This window comes from Calypte anna, chromosome 4 (genome assembly GCF_003957555.1).
Source record: "Calypte anna isolate BGI_N300 chromosome 4, bCalAnn1_v1.p, whole genome shotgun sequence".
Classification (NCBI taxonomy): Eukaryota; Metazoa; Chordata; class Aves; order Apodiformes; family Trochilidae; genus Calypte; species Calypte anna.
In genome coordinates this window covers 11,219,249-11,241,362 of record NC_044247.1, presented here as the reverse complement: position 1 = coordinate 11,241,362, position 22,114 = coordinate 11,219,249, and the positions used below count along the sequence as shown (strand labels likewise).

The 22,114-nt window shown below is 43.5% G+C and overlaps 1 protein-coding gene across 1 annotated transcript; it reads left to right on the top strand.

Annotated features, from left to right (window-relative positions):
* Window positions 1–6,284: 6,284 nt before the first annotated feature.
* Window positions 6,285–19,983, top strand: LOC103528339 (transmembrane protein 182). The gene is made up of 5 exons (XM_008493655.2): window positions 6,285–6,554; window positions 9,046–9,163; window positions 11,371–11,469; window positions 13,798–13,935; window positions 18,952–19,983. The coding sequence occupies exons 1-5, from the start codon at window positions 6,402–6,404 to the stop codon at window positions 19,179–19,181; spliced, it is 738 nt and encodes a 245-aa protein (XP_008491877.1). The 5' UTR covers window positions 6,285–6,401; the 3' UTR covers window positions 19,182–19,983.
* Window positions 19,984–22,114: the final 2,131 nt, after the last annotated feature.

Sequence of the window (22,114 nt, the reverse complement as noted above, 5' to 3'; positions counted from 1 at the left end):
GCTCCACTCAATGGTATTTTTGGACTTCCAGAGCCAGTCTCCTGTGTGTAGAAATGCTCCATTAGGAGACAATTGCCTGGGACATGGGAGCTTTTAATTTTAATTTAAAAACACCAGTTTCATTTTAAACTAAAGGCACAAAATTGTGTTAATTTGCTTGGCAATGATGTGGAGGTTTAAACAAACTCCTTTACAGTGTCCTGACAAAAGCTCTTGTAGCTCATTTTGACTTGAAGGCCACCACTGGAATCATTCCCTGCAAATGGAAATTGGTCCTTTTAGCCTTATATGTGTATTTTGTCTGTGGCTATCCATATGTGTATATATTTACTGATAGTAGTATAGGTCTCTTCTCATCTCTATAACAATTTTGATTTGTTTCTTAGTTTAATCCATCTTGCATGGGAGTCACTTGGGTTTGTCTACACTTCATTTAGCAAGCTGCCCAGCTTTGAAGATGCTATAATATTACACATGTACTCCACTTTTATCTCAATTAAATACACCTTGTTATGAGATCATCTAAAGGTTATTACTTCCCTTGCATCCATGTGTACAAGTGAAAAAACACCATAATCTGGAAGCTTTTCAGCTTTCTTGACATCTCCTCTGTTTACCTGCAGTTTGATATCCACAGTGTTTAAAACTTCTGCTTAACTTCTGCACAGTAAATAGCATAAAAAGATTGGTCTTTTTTATTCCATACCTGGAGAGCAAAAAGGAAAACAAATCAAGCTGTTTGTCAAGGACTTTTAATCAAGTTTTTTAAATTAAGGATAGAAACTTTTTCATTCCTTGGCCAATTCTTGCTAGAGCTTGAGTTCATGTTTTTCTCATTTTGGGGGGGCTTTTTGGCCCCTGGACTGTCTTACTTTTCTCCAAACTATCTGGATGTCTCCACTATCTTTCTCTTGTACAGCATCCCTCATGCTTCTGGGGACTTAAATAATGATCTTTTTTTCATTTGAATTTCACATCATATAAAAGGAATTCTCTGCAATGTTGTTATGGGTTACCAAGGTCCTTATCAAATGGGGGGACTGTTTGGGCACGTGTAAGTTTTTTTGTAAGATTGGATTAGGCAGCAGAAATGGAAACATCAAGGCACTTCAGATAACACAACTGAAGCTTTATCTGATGTGGGGAAAAGGAAGAAAAGACAATTTAAAAAAAAATCATAAATTTTTGTCCTGCTTTGCCACAATCAGGACTCATTTTGATGCCAGGTTATCCCAGATGTTGCTCAGCTCTAGCTGTGCAGCTCAAAGCTGCCCCAGGTTCCTGCCATCCCTGTGTCCCTCTGCACACCCACTGGCCTGATCCTGCCTGGATCCCAGCCCATCAATCAATCCCTTTTCAATCCCCAGTCACTGCTTTGCAATGCTGGGACCAGAAATACCTCTCTACTCCAGCAAAAATTTCCTTGAGCTGCAGAAAGGCAATATTCCATGTACATCCTTCCCCAGTGAGTCACTCTGCCCCAGATTTAACCTAGATACTATGGATTATTTTATAAAGACATTATTTACAAGACATAATAGGACATTTACAGGACATAATAGGAAAAGCTTTCATGAAATATAAGGATATTTCAAGTTCCTTAGTGGCCAAGCCCTCTGCCCAGTGTGTATTTCAGCCCCAAATACTTTCTGATAATCTTTGCTGGTATCCAGTGTTGGTGGTCTTAAAATTCCACAACCCAGTGGAAAAGTGTTAAATGCCCAGAGCATGCCTAATTAATTATTTGCAGGTTTTTAGTCCTTTATGAAGTGTTAAAACCAGGGATTGGGGGGCTCATTGAATATCTCAAGGTTTTGTGGAAATAAATTGCATCAGTTGGGTTCTTTGAGTAAGTTCAGAGAGTTATTGCTCAGTGTTTACTCTGGAAGGTTGCAGGAGGCTTTTGAAAATGAAGGTTAAAATAGGCAAAAAGTTACTAATGCTGGGGAGAAGCTGAATGGCAAAGTGAGAGCCCAGAAAACCATCAGCAATGTCTGAGCACATTCATCAAAAGCAACGTTTGCAAGTTGAGTTATAAATCTCCCTCACAATTCCAGGAAGCATTTGTGGACTTTTTAATTTTATTTTTCTTTTTTTTTAAAAAAAAAAATCACACTTTATTTTATTTCATAACTACTTAAGGAGTTTTTATTGGCTTAATCCTGGAAAGTACTGGAGACATCCAAGAAGCAGGTGAGGCAAAATTAAGGGTTTTTTTTTTCTTGAGATGGATCACTGGGGGTATTCAACCTCAGAAGGAACATGAAGGATCTTTCCATGTCCCAGCTTCTGTGCTGTTTCCAAGAGATGTGTAGATGGGAGAGATGAAACAGGAGCATGTGCTGGAGATGAAGCACTGATTAGAATTTTAATGCAGAATTAAAAGGGCAAATGCTCATGTAAATACCTCTTCCTCTCCAGTCCCACACAGTTTATATCTGGGGGGGTTTCTCTTTGCAAAACCATCCGGCCATGTTGGTGGCATTTTCAAGGCAAAGTTGAGTAGGACTTGTGTGGTCTGGGTGGCTTTGTTCTCCTTGGTTTCTTCTCATTGTGAACTTTATGGAGGCAAGAAAAAAGGGAGAGACCTAGAAGAGGGATTCACCCCTTCTACCTAAGGGAACTCTGTGTGGAACATGTTTCAGAGCAAGGCAGCTCAGCAAGGGAAGCTTCAAGACAGAGGGACTTGGGGAAGTCACTAAAACCAGCCCTGTAATCATGTCTGGTTATAGAATAGAAATAAATCCTCTGCTTTCAGCATGAGAAAGTGAAAATATGTTGATCTGATTGTTTTTTCTGTAAGCGTGGATCAAAACACAAAAAATATGGAGAACTCAGGGGGTGCTGACAGAGGCTTTGATCATTTAACAGGTAAAACATTGATTCTGTGAAAAATCAGGGCTGGTCAGCACCAGCTTCTTGCTGGGCTGTGTCTGTGCTTTGGAGCTTTTGGGCAACAAAAATCACTCAGGTCAGTGAGGTCACTAAATCAAGGTCACTGAAATTCCCAGAACACTGAAATTCCCTTTCCTTACCCCCAGCTCCTGGTGATGTTTGGGGTACCACTCTCCTGGGATCTCTCCACTTTCCTTTTTCAAATCCACATTTTCTGATGAGTTCATCAGCAAATCCTTTCTAACTGTGGAGGAAGGGACTTGGGCTGGAATGATTTATTGGTGGCTTTCTTGCCATTTCTGCTTTCTTTTTTCCTTTTCTTTTCTTCTAGTCTGTGTGTGCCTTGCCTATTAACAAGGCTGCCTATTGCATTGTATAAAATCTATATGAACAAAACACTTGCACAATAGGAAACCAGAGAGCTAATTTACACTTTGAAACCAAAATGGGTCAGAATCTTATATTTAATAAAGATGTTTTTTCCTGAAGAGTAAAGGAACTGTTGGGGTTTTTTTGTTTTTTTTTTCTATTAGTCTAGTTTGTAAGACTAGAAAGTCTTATGAAAGAAGTGTTCCTATTCTAAAAAAAAAAAATTAATTTTATCTACTTTTTTTCCCCAAGCAACAGGGAAACAGAGAAACCAGGGGGTTGCAGAGGTTAGATGTACCCTGGGCAGGTGGAGCTGAAGGAGTTTGCTCCTCTGGTAGACCCCAGGAGGTGTCATCATCTTCTGGGCTGGCTGGATCCAATGGGTTTGATGTTTAATTAGAAAAAATCAGCTGAATAGAAGGAGATATGAAGGGGCTGTGGACCCATCATACCCTCAGAAAGCCTGGGTGGCTCAGGCACAGTCTCATTGTCCATCATGTCCAAGAATTGTGGAGATCCAAATGGTCCTGAGCATGTGCCTGGGGATGTGCCAAGGAGAAGGCAATGCTGGCTGCATGGAGAGAGGTTTTGACCTTGCAATCTCAGTCCCTGTCCCCCAGCCAAAGAATTTGGAAAATGTTTGGCTGGGCAGGCAGCAGATTTGGGAGGAGCCAAGGCTGAGCACCAACCCTGCTCTGCTACAGCCACCCCAGGAGCTTTTTTGCCAAGAGCACTCTGCTGAGGACACCTTCCAAATGGCAAACAACACAAACCTGCATTAGCATGAAGGCAGCAATGCCAGGCACAGCTGGCTGAAACACCCACAGAGAGAAATGTGCAAAAATGCCTTTCTAAAAAATTTTTTTATTACATCCTCAAACCACGAGTGCCCACTTTGCATTTCAATGGAGTGCAGTCAGGCTGTGCTCTGCAGAACTCCTCACTGCAGACCCACTTCTTGAGCTCCTGCAAGCTCCAGGATGGAGATCACAAGACTGGACAGTGACTGATTTTTCCTTGTCACAGGTTGAAGGGGCATTCCAGGTTAGTTAAGTGGTGACTGATTGAAATGACACTTGCTGAAGATGAAGGGGGTGGCAGATGCATTGCACTCTGTATTTAATCAACCATTTTCTGTTCGGCAGGAAAAGGTCAGCTCACTGCAGCACCTCTTGCCTCTGAAGCACCCCGATGGCTCTGAGCAGGGTAGGTTCTTGCTGGGGAGAAAAGGGATGGTTCAGCAGGCCAGAGACATCATCAGTATTTTCACTGACCTGAAGAGGGACTTGTACCACAACTCTCCCAGCACAACCACTGCTCCCTGTTTGAGGGCCATGCAGTGAGGTTTCTACCAGCCCAGAGCAACATTCAGCCCTGCTGCAAAGACCTTCATCCCCTTATACAAACATCAGAAGGAATGATTCTGTTTTAGCAGCCAACCAAGATGTAAACCTAACCTCTGAGACAACCTTCTGGCTCCCCATTGCCTTTCTCCACCACGCCAGGTGTGAAGACACCTTCTCTCCTCCAGGGACTCTGGCCCCTTGCAGCCCCATTTTGGCTCTGAGTGGCTGTGTCTGAGGGTCTGTGGCCGAGTTTCAACCTTACAAGTTGGTAACAACCTGGCCCACCTTTTCTTTCCCCATGTGTTGGTGCAGGGACTCCTCTGGACAAGGATCTCTTTTCTGGATCCTATGGGATGTCTCAGGTTAAACCAACAGCATCTCTGCCTCTGCAACAGTGAGGAACAGAGGTCTGATGGATTATTTAGAAGCTATCCCAGCCTGCAATATTTAAGAAGGGAGGATGCAGAGGCCAGAATATATTAATGTAATCCCAAGCCTATTGTGCTTGTAGAAGAAGAGCAAGCACATCCATCAGTCCATATGCCTTAGCAGTTGGCTAAGTGTGTAGTCAAAGTTTTACCCAACCCTCTCCAGTTTCCCTTAACCAGTGTGCAGTTCCTCTGAGCTACCCATATGTTCACAGTTAACTTTAACTATTAAACTGATTTGGAAATTAATTTGGCATCATAAAATCCCAACGTCTTCATCTCTCCTCATTTTTAGAACAGGCCCTGACTCAGGCTAAGGTTGGGAAATCAAAACTTGAATTTTCCCTGTAATTTATATTTCCTCCCACAGCCTCCTGGCATGTCACAGGAATGCACTTACTGCCCTACAGAAATTGTGATTTTCCTAGCCTAGCATCCCATTCCTGGCAGTGATCTACAGTAGATGCTCCAGCAGAAGACAAAAGCATTTGGAATGAAATGACAACAAGATTCCAAGCAGAAACATCCTCATGCCCATGAGACTTCCTTCCCTAGGAGGTGGAAGGGGTATGGATGCTCTTCAGTGCCAGGAGAGAGCTCATCCTTCTACAACTGCAGAGCAACACCCTCCCAGCCCATCAGTGTGAGCCACCTCATTTAATGCTCCTTGTCTGGCTAGATGTGGACCTGCCTGATCTAAACATGTTTGCAGGGGCTGACTGCCTCACTTCTGAGAGGTCTGGAAGATATCACCCATGTTTTGCTTTTAGGGCTTGGATCTCTGGGGTTTTTTCGTGTGAAAGCTGCAGTGGTGTTTTGTTCAGAGGAAGCAGGAGCTGAAGGAGATGTGAACTCCACAAGTGCCACTTCGGCACTGCTCTGGTGAGGATGTGGATAAAGGTGCCTCACAGCAGTGGATGTGGAAACTGCTGAGTCCATGATGTGGGAAAGATCTTTGAGCTCAGAGCTGCTCCAGCCATGCAGAACCTCTCACATCAAATGAGTTTTCAGAACCTTTCCAGTTACCCGAACAGTTCTGCATGGTAACTACTCCTGACCTGCTGACACTGCCTGGCTGGTGAGGCTCAGGGCTTCTCTGCCCCTTTCTTCTGAAACCAACAGCCATGTGTTTATTTGGAAATCTTCCTGCTCTGTCCCAGCAGTGATTTGTCATCTCCCCTCATGCCGCAGCTGCTTGGTTACAACGGGTCATCTGCTTTTCTTAGTCCTCTCCCCACCACCCTGCTGTAACCCACACCAGCCCGGAGAAGATCCCAAAATAGCCCTTCTTTCCTCCCTCTCTTCCAGTCACCCTGCAAACTTCACTGGTTTTCTTCCTTTCTGATTTCTGCCCTGCTGCCCCATGAAGGTTGGCATCGCTGCCCTCGTGGCCGGGATCCTCGCCGGCTCCGGCGTCCTGCTCTTCCTCCTGGCTTTTGGGACTGACTACTGGCTCCTGGCTACTGAGACCTGTGGTGTGTTCCAGGGTGGGAACAGCACTCTGCAGAGTGGGGAGGTAAGCTCAGACATCTTCCCTTACTTGGGAAGAGCTGATTTAGCTAAATACTTCCCTTGAAAAGCAACGCTAATGCTTTTAATTTGGGCACTGGCAGTTTTTTCACCTGTGCTGATTATTTGTGCTCATCAGAAGTGCCCTGCTGATGTAAAACCTGGGCTAACTTAAAAATCTGAACCACACCAACTTTTCCATACTATGCAGAAGTTGGACTGAAGTGGAGCACATGTAGGAAACATGAATTCAGCACCTCTGTCACCTGGCGGCTGCAAGCATTAGGGAATGAGAGGCAGAAATGTAGGATTTTACTTGCTGACAGCATTTGCCTCTAAAGACAAAAGATATCTCCTGATATTTGGCATTAAAAGATTTCTTTCTGTGTAGTTTCTTCCTTTAAAAATAGTTCATATTTTGAAGTGTAGGTCTTGGCAATCATTTACATCTGAAGTGATGGGAGTACAGCACAGACAGAAACCAAAAGTGAGCACCAGACAGGGAGCAGACAAGAATCCCTGCCCTTTAAACGAGAAGAGATATTATATATTTAAAAATTAATATATATTTATAGGATTTTAGTTAGCAGTAAATGTAATTTCTGAAGGACAATTTGATATTTTAGTGCTAAATGCTGCTCTCACATGTGAAAGCCTCCTTAGCCATGCTTACTGTTGTCTAACTCTTCAATGAAGTAACAGCCAGATCAGTTCCTTCATCCACTCTTCAGAAATGTTTTTGTGCCAATCAATGTGTGGTTTCGATCAGAAAATGACAGGAGGACCCTTGTTGTGTGCAGACTTTTTTGTTACTTCAAAGTTCAACCCAATTAAGTTTGATTTTTCTCTGCTGTGGTGAGTCACACCGGGTGAGCATCATGATGCCAGCAAGAAGTGTTTCCTTTCCTTCCAGAATCCCAGAATTAAATGTAGGACACTCTTTGCATCAGTCATATTTCCAAATGACTTTTTCTACTGAAAAGAAAAAAAATAACCATCAGGATGGGAAAGCTGCCTGGCAGGAGACACTATGCTATTTGAAGCAGGTGGCAAAGCCCTGGAAGGGGCAGCCACGGCTGGGGAAGTGCTGCTCAGTTTTTTGTGCACTTGGGAAATGACAGTGTTTGTAGTTTCAGATTTTTGTGAGTTGCTGTCTTTTAAAAGGGGGACACTGAACCACATGGTGTGAATAAGAATCTTGGGCTTGTCAGAACCTCTCTTGGCCCAGTGCTCCTGTGCCCATCGCCAAGGCAGAGAGACTTCAAAAGCACTGGGTAGAAACAGAAACTGCTATTACTCTCTCCTCAGAGCTATTTTTTTTCTATTTCAGACTCTGTTTCTATTATTTCTATTTCAGTTGTGTGCAACAGGCTGTGTTTTTTTCTGAAAATGGCAAATCCTGTCCCTTACAGATAAGGATGGGCTGGAGGAGCTGCCCAGCAGGGATTAAATGTGCAGTAGCAGCACGAAGTCAGCAGCTGTCCAGGTGATGAAGTTTGATGTTACCATTGTCATAGTTGGTATTTTTATCCTAAAAGTAGGAGAAGCAGGTCCTGGAAGTTGTCATAACTCTTTGCAAAAAAACTTGGAGGCAAGGGAAGTATTTTCTAGCACCTCCCCTCAAGTCCTGTCTCTTTTCTCCAGTTCCCAGGATCCAGTCCTGGGCGGAGTTTCTTCATCCTCTACAAAATCTGTCACGTCTCCTTTACCAAAAAGTATGTGATAAAGGCAAAATTGATTTGGGTCTAGTTTTAAGAAGCCTTTTGGTAAATTGTCCCTTCTGCAAAGACCTAAACTTCATGCTGATAGATCTGCTCTGGGGGTAGAAGTAGACTCATCAAAAAGAGAGGAATTGTCCAAATCCTTATCCTGGTCTACAAGAAGACTGGTGTGGGCAGATTAATTCATCTCTCATTTAAATTTAATGTTAATTTCTACTGGGCTCAGCAGGAGGAGAAAAAGGAGGAAACCTTTGGGCTGGTGATTGGAAGAGGTCGGAACGCGGGGAATGTTGGAGCAGGGCTGGAGCCAGACCTTACGTGGGCCCTGCAGAGAAGCAAGGACATCTGAACACTTGCATTGGGTCATGCCTAAAATTGTCTACCTGGTATTCAGCCTGCCTCAAGCTGGTTACAACAGCAGTGAAATTTATTTAAGGAACATGTTTAAGAAGCTGGGTCCATGCTCCCCAGCATACCTGCCCAGCTTCAGCAGCCAGTGGTTAAATTTAAAGACATTAGAGAGGAGAAAGTAGGTTTTTTTGGTGAAGGTCTGCAGGAGGATTTCTTATCAGGATGTTTTGTGGCTCTGAGATGGCAGAAAGTCAAGGGCAGCATCTGTCTCTGTGTTGCCCAACCCTTCTGAAGCCAACTCAAACAACAGCAGAGGAGAACCCCAACCAAAAAATGAGAGCAACACCTGCCTAAGCCCCAAATCCCCACTTCTCATCTTTCAATCACAGCCACCCCCATATCAACCTGGGCTTCTTTTCTCCACAGGCTGAAGTGCTGGCAGAGGAGAGGAAGGAGATTGTCACTTTCCACCACGAGGGCTTCTTCTGGAGATGCTGGTTCTTTGGTGAGGGGCATCCTGAGAGCATCTGGACCTTCTGGTACAGTGAGTATGATGCCAGGGCACCAGATCCCCAATGATCCCTCATGGTTTGAGTTGCAAACAGGCACAAGAGGGGCTCCCAGGGGTGAGGAAGTGGTTGTGTACATTTTTATTTCTTCATTTTTTTCACTCTTTATCAAAAGCAAACTTGGCTCCCCCTTTCTCTGCTCTTTTTTTTTTGACTTGGACTTTGCTCTCAGATGGTTGTTTGGAGAAATGTAGGAACCTCTAAATGCCTTTTGAAACACACAAAGTCTTAGGGAGTGGTGGCCTCCTTGGGTGTTCAGGACCTCTCATGGTTATATCCCTTCAGCACACAAGACTTAGGGTTGTTTTTTTTTAAGGTCTTGCCCCTTTTGCATCATTAAAATTACATTTAATAAGTCTTCTGGTAAATACTCCATGACTCAGATTTACAATACTGTCTCTTCTGCAATTCCTAAAACTTGTGCTGACAGATCTGGTTCTTTATGTGAACAAAGAGATGGAGGCAAAATATTTTTTTTGTTCTGAAAGAATGAAAAAAAAAAATTGAAGTAGAAGGTGAAACCTGTTCTGAGAGACCAACTGGTGCCAACTGGTGTAAGGTTTTGGTCCCACCAGAAAGAGCAAAGGAGTGAAACCACCCCCTGACACCCTGAGCCAGCAATGGTGTTAGTGCCTGGTGGGTAATTAGAGAACAGCTTTCCCCTGGGGTGCCCCAAGCCTGGAGACATATCAGGGATTTAAAAAAGGAGATTTTAATAAGTTCTGCAAAGGTTTTGAACATTGCAGAAGCCTTGACCCTGGGCTCAGGTTGGCTTTGGTCTGCTGGAAGCTGCTCACGTGGCAGCTGATGGTGTTGGAGGGGGTTTGGCTGGAACTCGTGCAGGTTCCCACAAGAAATTGACTTTGCTGTGATTGAAATTTCAGATGACTTTGCTGTCCCCCAGTCCCTTCCCTGTGTTTCCTGTAAAATCTTGCAGGAGCAGTTCCTGCCACTGTTCAACTGAGCAATGTTGAGATTTTTTTTTTTTTCTGGGAAATGTTTTGATTAAAAAAAAAAAAAAGGACACGTTTGAGAGAGAGGGTTTGCTGTCCAATCACATTATATGGGAATAAATTCTATAATATAATGTTACCTGAAGTAAAACGACTTTCTAATAACTGGCAAATTTGTATTACTTCAATACTTTAGGTATTTATTATAATAGGATTGATCATGGCAAATTAATTTGCTGCTCTCGTGGATGTAATAATTAATTCAATAGGTATTCCATAGTCAATTTAGCATGAACTAATGTCCACCTATTATAAAGTGTTCCTTTGAGCTGGGGAACATATTTAAATAAGTGGCCAACCATTAATTAATTCATTTAACATTCATTCTATTACTGTTAATCATGATAAGCCTCAGTGGTATTAATATTGATGGGGCACTTCCAGCCTAATTGTGTTTTGCCTCCTCACAAACTGCAGTTCTTGTTCTGGTTCCCAAATTCCTCTGCCCCTTTCAAAGCTGTTTCTGGAGGAAAAGAGCAATGGGAATAGTGTGAATATTTACACTGCTTTGAGTTGCTCCCTCTGTCACCATTTATGCTCATGTCAGGCTCAGGTTGTGGAGACCACAAGGTGTGCAGGTAGCAGCCTCAGACTCTGTGATGTCTCCCCTCTCTCTCATCACTTTTTTTTATTTTGTTTGTTTTTTTCTTCTTTTCCTCATTTTTACCCTCCTTTCCTCCTTTTCCTTTTTCTTTTTCTCTTTCTTTTTCTCTTTCTTCTTCTTCTTTTTCTTTTTCTTCTTTTTCTTTTTTTCTTTTCCTTTTCCTTTTCCTTTTCCTTTTTTATTTTCCTTTTCCTTCTTCTTTTTCTTTTTCTTCTTTTTCTTTTTTTCTTTTCCTTTTCCTTTTTCTTTTCCTTTTCCTTTTCCTTTTTTATTTTCCTTTTCCTTCTTCTTTTCCTTTTTCTTCTTTTTCTTTTTTTCCTTTTCCTTTTTTTCCTTTTCCTTTTCCTTTTCCTTTTCCTTTTCCTTTTCCTTTTCCTTTTCTTTTTTTAAATTGTCTTAATTATTTTATTTTAATTTAATTTTCCTTCTAAACAGGATTCCCTATCCTTCTTCACTTCCTACCCCTCTACCTTGAGTGTTTTGCAGGGATTTTCCAGATACTGTGATTTTGCAGGAAATAAAGGCAAATACATTTTTTTGTTTGTTTTCTGTTGTTCTTTTCCAGCCAGCCAAGCACACCCCAAGTTCTGCATGCATGGTTACCTCTTCCCACTGCCCATTGCTCTTGGACCTTTCCCACACCCTTCCTATGACACCACAGCAGGTGGGTTTCCCTCCTCCTCCCCCAGAGATTTACCCTGTGTGTGTGTCAGTGCTGTCCTGGGAACCAACATTCTTGGGGAAGCTCCTTCACAAAGTGATTTTTCTCAGTTAATTATCCCAAGCTCTGAGGACACTGAGATGGTCTCCCACATCTTCTGTCCCCCAGAGCCAGCCCTGCACCCTCCTGCTGGGTGCTCCTAGAAGCAAAGGAGGATGTTAAATCCATCCTCTCCTTTCTCCCACCTTCTTGCTTCCTAGGAGGAGGTGGAGGCAAAGGGTTTCTGCTCCATGGCCAAATCCAGACCCTGTGGGCAAGAAACCCAAAGCATTTCTCCTGGGCTGCAGCCTCGTGGTGGTGGTTGGGTGCTCACTTGTTTCTAGGTTCTGGCTTCCTGGGGTTGATTTGGTGCAAGGTTAAAACAGACAAGCACTGGAAAAAAAGAAAAAAATCAGTGAAAGACCAAATCTTGAGAAGATCCAGGTAAGTGTCTGGTTTGTTTTTAATGCACTGAACCCTACACAGTTGGAGAGATCTCTTTTCAACAAGTTCTCTTTCTTTAAATTTATTTTTTATTTATGTTTCTCTACGTTTTCAGAGTTCTGTAATGAATCAGCTGCTGTTGGGAATTTTAATTTGCCAAATTGGTGGCAGCAGCACGAATTAATTCAATGATCTTTTTCTGAAATGAATTGATTTCTTTAAATAGTCTGCATCACTCCGTGTTGCCTCCGGGGAGCTGGGGCAGGAATACTGCACAAACAAACATCTTGACCTTTTCCTTAGCCTTTAGCAGTACCTTTTTAGTTCTTTCTTTCTTTACTTTTATTTATTTTTTTTAATGAGGAACTAATAGGAAAAAAAAAAACCAAACCCAACAACCAACCACATTTGTCAGTTGAAAGAGGGAGGGCAAGGCCATTTCTTTTGCTGTGCAGGATTCCTGCCTTGGGGAAGATGCTGTGGTGGGAAATGGAGATGAGAGACTGGTCAAGGGTAGAAGGAGGAACCCTTTGTGGCTTTTTGTTTTTTGGTGTTTTTTTTCTGCTTAGAAGAGGCAGGAACTCTGTCTAGTTTCTGAGTGAGCTCACTAAACACATATTTTTTTTCCCATGCTAAATAAAGGGCTCTGGAGGCATCTGTCCCTGCCTGTCAGCCCTGGCTATCAAACCTTCTCCAGCTGCTCAGCAATGTGTGATGGGACAGGGGGTGCTGGGGACAGGCTCCTGGCACCCATCCTGCTGTGATCCCCAGGGAGCTGAGGATGTCTCAGCACCCACAGCTAGGGCACCCACCCCTCTGCAAAACCTTCAGAGCTCTGCCTTGAGCAGAAGCTTCTGCCATGAATGTTCATTTTCCTCCCAACTAGTCCATCCTCATATGCAAATGGGGACAAACCAGGAGGCAGCCCACGAAGAGGGGATCCTCCAGCTATTACCTGTTCCTGAGATAATTCTGCCTTATCTGCAGCCTCAGAGGTTCCCTGGGAGAAATGGGTGCTGGGAGGTTAAACATGAAAATGAATTCTGGGGTTTTGGAGAGTTCAAGATACTTATCTCTCCCTGAGTGGCTCTCCTGACAAAATGGTTTCAAATGAGTAAAATGCATCTTCTCTGGAGCATTTTCATTTAAAGTGTGAATCATTTCAGTGTTACCCACTGGCTCGGGCTCAGCTCAGGTCCTTTTAACCAGTGGACAGGCAGCAGGAGATGGGGTGGGCTGAGGGGAGCAGGGGAATTAGGAACTGGGAGGTATCAGGGGTTTTGGCTGATGACCACCACCTGTGGGCAAGGTTTATGGCATTGACTTGGCTACTAAGAGATTTAAATTAGCAAGCTAAGTCCAGCCTGTGGGGTGGGATGTGATGGACACAGTCTTGCTGGACTCTGGCCGCTGTGGATGCCTGAAGTCCCAGCAAACCTCCCCAAACCTGACGGATGGAGAGGCCATTAATAGGGGGAATCATAGGCTTCTCATTTCTCTTCAATCCCTCCAATAAAAACTGCCTTTATTCAAAACCAGAAACCTGGCACCTTCTGCAAGTGTTAATTAAAATGGAACAAAGGTGTGGCCTGAGTTCATCTCTCCAAATTTCCCCATTTTTTTTCCTCTGCCCTCTGCTCTCTGGGCTTCCCTGGCAAACCCTCCCAGTCCCTTATACTCATCCCAGTCCCACCATTCAGGGCATTGGCATCCATCCTCAACTTGCTGCTCTTCAGTCTCAAAGCCCCATCCATCTCAAGCATCCTCACAGGTTGTTGCAGGAGTGAAGTGTGGACTTCTGAAAACCACTTTTTCTCCCCTGATTTTAATTTTTTTTTTCTTTTGCAGTGTACAGAGGCTTCTGGACAGCATTCATCATGCTGGCTGTGGCAGCTGGGCTGGTGGGAGGTCTTCTTCTGGTCTGTGGTGTGCCCTTCGTCAACCCCCGTGTCTACAAAGTGGGAGGGGGATTCCTCCTTGCCTCAGGTGAGCTGCTCAGGGGGGTGATGGGGACACATGTCTAACCTAAACCTCCTCTCTTTCAGTTGAAAACCATTACCCCTTGTCCTCTCACTGCCCTTTCTGGTGAGAAGCCCCACTCCAGCTTTCCTGTAGCCCCCTTCAGCTATGGGAAGGGTTTCCTCGGAGCTTTCTCTTCTCCAGGCTGAGGAAATCTCCAGGATTTCCCTCCTCCTCCACTGGAAACAAAGCTCTGAGCTCAGTCAAGCTCTAGCGAGGCATTTCTTAGGCCTAAGGAGGTTGGGATTTGGGAAAAAGACTTTTTTTACTCCCCTGTGCAATACAGAGGAGCAGAGCCTTCGATATCAGCAAGGTTCAGAGAATGGTTCTGGTTGGGCAAAGCCTCCACCAGGTACCAGTGATTGATTCTACTGAGCAGTGTTGGCCACTTGGCGTGGGTCTGTGTGTTCAGGTCACCCCTTCTACTGAGACTGGGGCTGAAGATGTGAATCCTCCCAGTTGTGCCACACTGGCTGACTCCCTCCTTAACCTCTTCAAAGCACCTAGCTTTCAGTCCACATGGAGAAACTGGGACCAGTCACCTTCTGACACAGGGAAGATAAATCAAATACCCTGAAAAAGATGTTGAGTGGTATCAGATCACTGTAGTCCCTTCCTCCTCCCCCTCCATTCCCTTGTTTTTGTATTTCATTTGCCTACGCCTTGATGAAGAGGCTGGGGCACAGAATGTGACACTTCTGATCACACATCACATAAACCTCTTGGCATCAGACAAAGATGCTGCTGTTGAAACTGAAGTTTGTATTAATGCAGCTTCAATCTGAGCAGCAATCATTTTATTAACTGTCATCAGGAGGAAGGAGTTCAGCTGGAAGAGGCTTCCTCTTAGATTTTCCATCTAAATGGGGAATTCGAAGCTATTACAGCATTTCCAGCATAGTTTGCTGAGGTTTTCAGCTGATTTATTTATTATTATTTGTTGTTTTGAGCTGGGATCCCTGAACTCAGCCCTCTGGCTCCTGCTTGGCACTGGCCTCCTGATGGATTCAGGATGGATCCCTCCCTGGTTATTTGCTCACTCTCCTTTCTAAAAATATTTGGCACGATTGCTCTAAGCAGTAGGAGCAATAGATTGAACAGCCTCAGCTCCCTCACCACCCTTTTTCCTTCAGATAGCAGGGTTGGGAGAGATGAGGTGGGACAAAGAGCATCTCCTCATCATGGCCTGTGGGGCAGTTTTAATTAACCTCCTTGGCAGAAAGCATCCCTCCTGGAGGACGTGTGAAAGAGTTGGCAATTTGTAGAACAGGAATGTGGGCTGGCAGTGGGATAGTGAGTTGGGGCACCATGGCTGGAAGAGACCCTGGCTTCTCAGGGCATCCTCTAATGCAACTTTATCCCATCCAGAACCTCCCTGCAGCCCACACCGAGGTCATGGAAGCCCAGGTGTGGGAAATAGTTGCAAAATGATGCAAAATACTTGTCACTGAGAGGCTCTACTGGGGCAAATCTGGTTGATGCCATCATCTTGAGGAGCTGTGGTGCCTGGTCAGTGGGGGAATTCACTGCCTTAGGGTTAAGATTGTTATCACTCAATTAGATTCCTCAGGGTTTCCTCCTCACCCTAATTGCCTTTTATTTACTGTATTTTTATCTGCCCACCTGCCACCTGTCCCAACACACGGAGTGCTCAGTGGGTGGTGGTTTGGAGAGCCCTTTCAAAGGACCAGAGCCATCTCCCTCCTGCTGGGTCACTTGGGAAATAGAGCCAGAGCCCATCCCACATGTGCCTGCACATCTCCAAGCCATCCCAAACCATTATCCCCACCAGCCTCCTCCCCAGAGCATCCCCAATCATGGGAATGGGGATGGTCTGATTTGATGGGGTCTTCACCCAACCCCAAAACACATCCTGTGTCTCTGCTGCTGATGCCAGGCTCATTTCTTAGATAGAAAATTAGATTTTTTTTTTCATTATTTCATTTTGCTGCCCAAGGCAGGAAGAAACCTCTCTCTGTACATAAAAAGTTATTACTGGTGGGAGGCAGAAGATCTCTTTCTCCTGCAGCTGAGACTAAAAGTCCCAAAAAGGAGGTGGTAAAGTGAGACTTATTCACAAGATGAAAAATCCAAAAGGAAATAACATTTTAAAAGAAAAATGCCAGATGCCTAGATGGGCAATGGGGGAGTGAAACTTCCTGATAATTCTCATTTTGAAGAGTTTGCTAATGTCTGAAGGTGTGACAACTTTTCAGCACTTCCATGACCACCCGTGAGTGTTCCAAGTGAGCATTTTTCTGCTGCCCTTTCTGTGCCTCTCCCCTCCTCCTTTTGATTTTCTCTTTCTCACCAAGGAGCTGGTGCAAATCCCAGGGTCTCCTCACCACTCACCTCTAATTATTCCAGGGAAGAAGGCTGCTTACCTTACATTTTCTTGTCATTTTCCCTGAGTGTGAAAACATTCTTAATTTAGATGCCATGGCAGTGCCATCACCTCCAGTACCTGTTTAATAATAAATCCTTCCAGGAGAGACCGGGCAGGGCCAGGGGAGGGATGGTGTCCCCATCCTCAGCTCCAGGTCAGCTTAGGGATGCTGTCGCCTGCTCACAGGGCTTCTCTGCACCCTCCTCAGTAGGATCTGATAGCTTTTAATCTGATTTCTTCAACAAACAAGCCTTAGGAAGTCTAAATTGTCCTGGGATGATCCAACACAAGGCCCAGGGTTGGCTAAAGAAAACCAGGAGAACTAAAGAACGTAAGACCATACCTGTGTCCTCTTCTGCTGGTTTCTTTTTTTTTTTATTTGCTTCTCTTTCAGTAGGTATTATAAGTTAATGAAATAGAAATTGATCTTTAAAAGAGCGCTTTTCAAGGTTCAGTTGCTATCTAATTAATTTAATTTTAAATTACATCAGTAATAACCACTTAATTGCCTCCTTATCAATATATTGTATTTCGTAAAGAGCATGTGACTATTTAACCACCCCAGCCTTGTCTTAGAGGAGAATAATTGGTATTTGAAGCACACGACCAGCATATTAAAGTCTAAAATATTTATTTGTGCATTTGATTTCAAGTGGTATCAAACACTGAATGCACATGCAAATGTTACACCAGCTGCTGTTTAACTCCTCGCCTGCCTCTCCAGCACCCACAGGGACTTCTCCATGGAAGGGCTGGAAAGAAGAGGATGTGGTGACCTCTGCTCAGATTACTCCAGTTTTTGGTTATTAAGATGCTATTTGGGGCATAGGAGGCAGTTTAGTAGATTTGGCAGCATAGGACAGGTTCTAACACATGGTGGGGACCTTGAACCCCCTCTTCCTTCACATCAGTCTGATTTTTGGTACGATTTGTGAAGTGGAGGCTTCTCACAGCAGATGTGTTTATATCCAATAAGGGCAGAAACACACATGAACACTGATTTATCTTCTCCACCCAGAGTTTTAGGTCCCACCAAGGCTAAGGAGATCCCTCAGGGTCAAGCTCTACCTGAAACCTTTTAGCAGGGGAGTTGGAGTGTGCAGTCTGTGAGCTGCCAAGAGGAATAACTGAATATATCACAAGCTATCTTTGATCTAAAAAATTGCAAGGGGAGAAATGAAATCCACCAGAAGCCACAAGGCATCTGCAGAACTGTGTGGTGGTTCGTCAGCTCCATTCCTTTTGAACCTTTTTGCTCCTCTAAAGATATTATAAACTCTGCTGCATTTCTTTCATATGTCTGTGTTCATGTGTCTCCATGTTATATGGCAGCATTTAAAACCAGCAAGGTCCTAGCTGGGAATTAGCCAGATCAGCTCTTACTGAAGTGCTTTCAGATCTGTCATCACACCATCATGATCTACTTTGGGAATGTTAAGGGTTGGAAGGCAACTCTAGAGATCATCTCTAGGGATGATCTCATCTAATAGATCACCATATTTTAATTTATGCTGACTTTAAAGCCCACTCTCCATATTCTGTAACGTGACACAGTAAATAATATTGAGGCCACTTAGTTTTTGTCACCTGCTTCATGCAGGGGAGCTGGACCTGAGCCTCCCACCACCCAGCACTCTGGATTCTCTGGGAGGAGCAGACCCACATTGAGCAAGATGCTGATGTTGAGCTCATTGCTCAGATCCAGCGTGGCCTCAGCCCTCCTCGTGGGGAGGGCAAAGGGGGCCTCACTTGTCAGTGAGAAGACTTTCTAGCCTCTTGCTATAAGGAGTAATTTATAAGTAATTTTTAATAAGTAATTTATAAGTAATTAAAAAAAATTCTGTTATTTAGTATCTCATGGCTGCATGCCTTTTCTGCTCTATTATGTGTTATTTCTCTGCCAAATAGCATCATCTGTCCTCCTCCTTGTGTGCTTTAAGCCTTGGTTGCAAAGCTTCTGGCAAGGAAGGGGACCCACAAGACATGGGGGGGACCCACATGAGCTGCAGCAGCTCCTCAAGGCTGGGTGGGCTCCACCTGCCCTGGTGCTGGGGGACAGGTTGGGTGCTGGGTAACACTTGCCACCAGGACTGGCCCCTGTAGCTTTGCATGCCTGGTGGGAATAGGATCTGACACTACTTGGAAAGGTGGATCAAAAGAAAGGGGAAAGTCAGTCTCAGTCTCAGCTTCTCACCCAACTCAGAGATATCTCAGTTTGATTTTTAATATCTGCAGATATTAAAAGTAAAAAAGGAAAAGCAACTCCACCTTTAGCTCCCTGCTGTGAACACCAGCAGTGTTGGTGATGGTTTCTCCATGGCTGCACCCAGCTGTAATGAGCCCTTGGTGGCCAAGACACAAATTGCCCATGTTCCTGCAGCTGAGCAGGAGATGGTGGCAGCCACATGGGTCTCTCCCACACAGAGTGGGCTTGGTTTTCATGGTAACCCACAGAGCAAGGTCATTCTGCAACTCTGAGCTGTCATGCAAAGGACCTGCAAGAAGAAATGGAAAAGTGCTGCCACCTTTCCTCTCTTTTATTTCTGTGTTCCGCCTGCTGGTTGGAAGAATAACTCCTCTTTGTGCCTTTTTTCCAGGAAGCTTATTTCTCCTGCTGGTGTTTCTCTTTGTGATGTGGAAGGAATTTGCTGCTGATTTTCAGAAGTACATCCTTCTGGAGAGGAGTGAGAAGTGCCTGGAGGATGTGCCCGTCCATGTGTACTACGGGTGGTCCTTCATGTTCGCTGCAGCAGGGGTGCCTCTGGTTTTACTCTCTGGACTCCTCTTCTACCTGGCTGGCAGAGACATTATGAAGTCCATGGAATGAGATAAAGTCAGAGAAGGCCTTCAAGAAAATTGGTGATGCTTCTTGTAATGAAGTTTTGAGGACCTTGAGTGTTCTTGTAGCTATAATTGGCAGCATAGGTGCATGATTCCCCTGGCCCATAGCTGGAGGCAGGGATAGAGCACTGAGCATCCGACCTCTGTCAGTCCCAAACCAGCCCTGGCTAAAGGTCCAGCTTCAGCATTTTTGGAGACATTCAGACATATCTATGGGTTTTGCATCAGTTTTCTCTGCAGCCCAAGGAAGAGCCTTTAATTCAGCAGAGCTGGACTTTTACAGCGTTCCCAGCATCCTTGCTTCTTGTAAAAGGAAATCAAATCTGGCTGCCACGGTGGAGGCATTTTAATGTCTATTTCTGAAAAGCTATTAAGAAAGATTTTTCTTTTTTTGTTTTCTTTTTGTTTTAGCTGCCTCTAATTGACATCAAAGGGCAGCCATTTTAACAGGATGTCGGGAAACATGAGAAACCTTTTTTTTTTTTTTTCCTTAAGAGCTCCGATTCTGAAGACCTAACCTACCTTTCCTCAAGCCAATAAACCAATTTCTGTGGCATGAAACCTAACAGGAATTAATTAGTATTTCTTTACAGCACTTAATATTTTCTCTGCACATGGGGATTCACAACCCCAAAACTGGAAGATGGCCAGAGGTGGGGGAAAGGGAGTGGGCACAACAGCACTGCCAACATTTATTTTGTTTCTTAGGGTAGACCATGAGACCTACAGATGTAACACCAAAACCAGCTCCAAAAAGACAAATTAAATACCATTCAGATGCCTTCCAATTGCTCTGGTGTATGTTGTCTGACAAAGTACACCAGTCCCACCAGGAGTAATGCATGCTAATTTTATACCAAATCATCGAGGTACTGCAGGTGAAGTGATTCATCCCGTGTACACAGAGGTTTGTAAAGACTCTTGAGAAATGACAAAGATTTGATCTTGTCATGTTGGTTTTTGGTTTTTTTTTTTGTTGGGGGGGGGGGGTTGGATCTCAATGCTTTGAAGTATTTCGTGGGGCCCTTGCTTGCTGAGCTCATTAGCATAACTTTTAAATCAAGCTTCCTGAAAATGCACACTGTTCCCACGAATGTCATCGTTTGAGTTAAACCTATATCTCCCAAGCTTTATGTCATGCTATTGACTCAGTGTGGTTAATTAATAATGTAATGTAAATCTCTTCTCCAAAGCAGTGAAGCTTGTTGGCAGTATAAAAATGTTTGCTAATGCTCTTCCTAAAATATTACTCAACTCTGGCATTTCTTTCCTTTTGGAGCAGGTTCTAATTATTCTTTTACAAGATTCATGGCATACAGAGAGTGAGAAATTGTAATTCCCACATGTAAAGATTAGTTCTTGCATATGACTAACAGGCTGGGTCTACACTTCTTAAGCAAAATTCACACAGTTTGCCCTTAAGAGAAATTTTTTTTTAATAGAATTAGTATATGCAGGTAAAAATAACGCTGGTTTTTTTTTGGTTGGTTGTTTTTTTTCTTTTTTTTTTTTTTCACAGTGAATAGATGTTTCATGACATTTACAAATATACAGATATTTCAGTGTTTCATTTGGCCATTCTGAACTCTTTTTTTTTTTTTTTTTCACAGTATCTCCTTGGGTTATGCCTTGTGCCCTGCCAGTTCTTCGAGTGATAATTTCTCACTATAAATTCCCTTTGAATAATTTTTGTCATTTAATTATCTATTCAGTGTAGAGATGAACACTTATGGTCACAAAGAATAAAAGTATATAATCCAGGAGCAGAAGAGGTCAAGATTTACAGTCACTTGCCTTTCAGTGATCCCATAAAACAATCCAAGCATGCAGGAATGATGATCCCATAAGAGACACCGGGGCAGAAGGATGAGAATGCGGCACAAAATCCATCAGACTTATTGATATCAGTGAAGCTGAGGATCCCTGAAGTTGTGAATATAGAAGTGAGTTTTATATTATAGAATGAAATATTTATTAACTTTCTCCATCTGTTCTTTAAAAAATTTAGTTTAATGTCATCAAGGCATTTATGGAATACATTTAGCTTAATCATGGATTCATGCCTTGGGGAATAAACCATCCCTGGAGACTCGCTCGCTCTGGATTGGCTCTAGAGCAAGCAATAGTTTAAAACTCCATCATTCTTTTGCAAAATACATGGTTTTGAATCATTGTTGAATATTTTTTTAAGGTATTGAGCCTACTCACAACAATAAGGACACAGAGAAAGAGATTCTAGAGTAGCACAATGAAATTAATTTCCCCCGCTGTTAATACGCAGCATTGTCAGCCAGAGGAGTGTTGACCCAAAGCATCCTTTTGTAGGACTAAAGAGACTGATTCCTCAGCTCTCCCATTTCCCATGAAAAATATAAGCCCAGTAGCAAAAAAATCTAGTGTGAGCATCATCATTTCTGGAGATTAAAAAAAAAAACCCAAGCTGATGGACTCAGCGGTGGGGTTGGAGATGGCGGAAGCCTCTGGCTCTTTCATCTGCTGCATGTGAAGAAGTTTGATGAAAGGATATTACAGAGTAGTGACAAGGACCTAATTCTGATCCAAGTTTTGTCATTATAAATCATGAGTAATTCCAAAGCCTGCAGTAGACCCTTATCTCTGTTAAACATCTGTAAGTCAGATCAGAACCGGGACTAATAAATACATTCAAAAATGCATAATTAAAAGAGTGATTTCACATCACTCTGATGAATTTCAGTCAAGGATTTCTTCAAGGATGCTTTTTCCTCACATTAGCATTTGACGTTAGTAAGCAATGAATAATTCCATTTTTTTCTTTCCAACATCTGGGACACTTCCTGCTTTCTTCGCTACTTACTGAACACTCTGCAGGAAATATTAATGAATCTTGGGTGTTCAACACAAGCCTTGTGGATTGTGCTCAGGAGCCAGTGTTACGTA

Bases quoted from the DNA above. Each gene is read 5' to 3' on its own strand.
- LOC103528339 (XM_008493655.2), top strand. From the start codon at position 6,402: ATGAAGGTTGGCATCGCTGCCCTCGTGGCCGGGATCCTCGCCGGCTCC. The intron at 6,555-9,045 runs GTAAGCTCAGAC...TTTTCTCCACAG, and splicing joins GCACTCTGCAGAGTGGGGAG to GCTGAAGTGCTGGCAGAGGA. The intron at 11,470-13,797 runs GTGGGTTTCCCT...TTTCTTTTGCAG, and splicing joins TTCCTATGACACCACAGCAG to TGTACAGAGGCTTCTGGACA.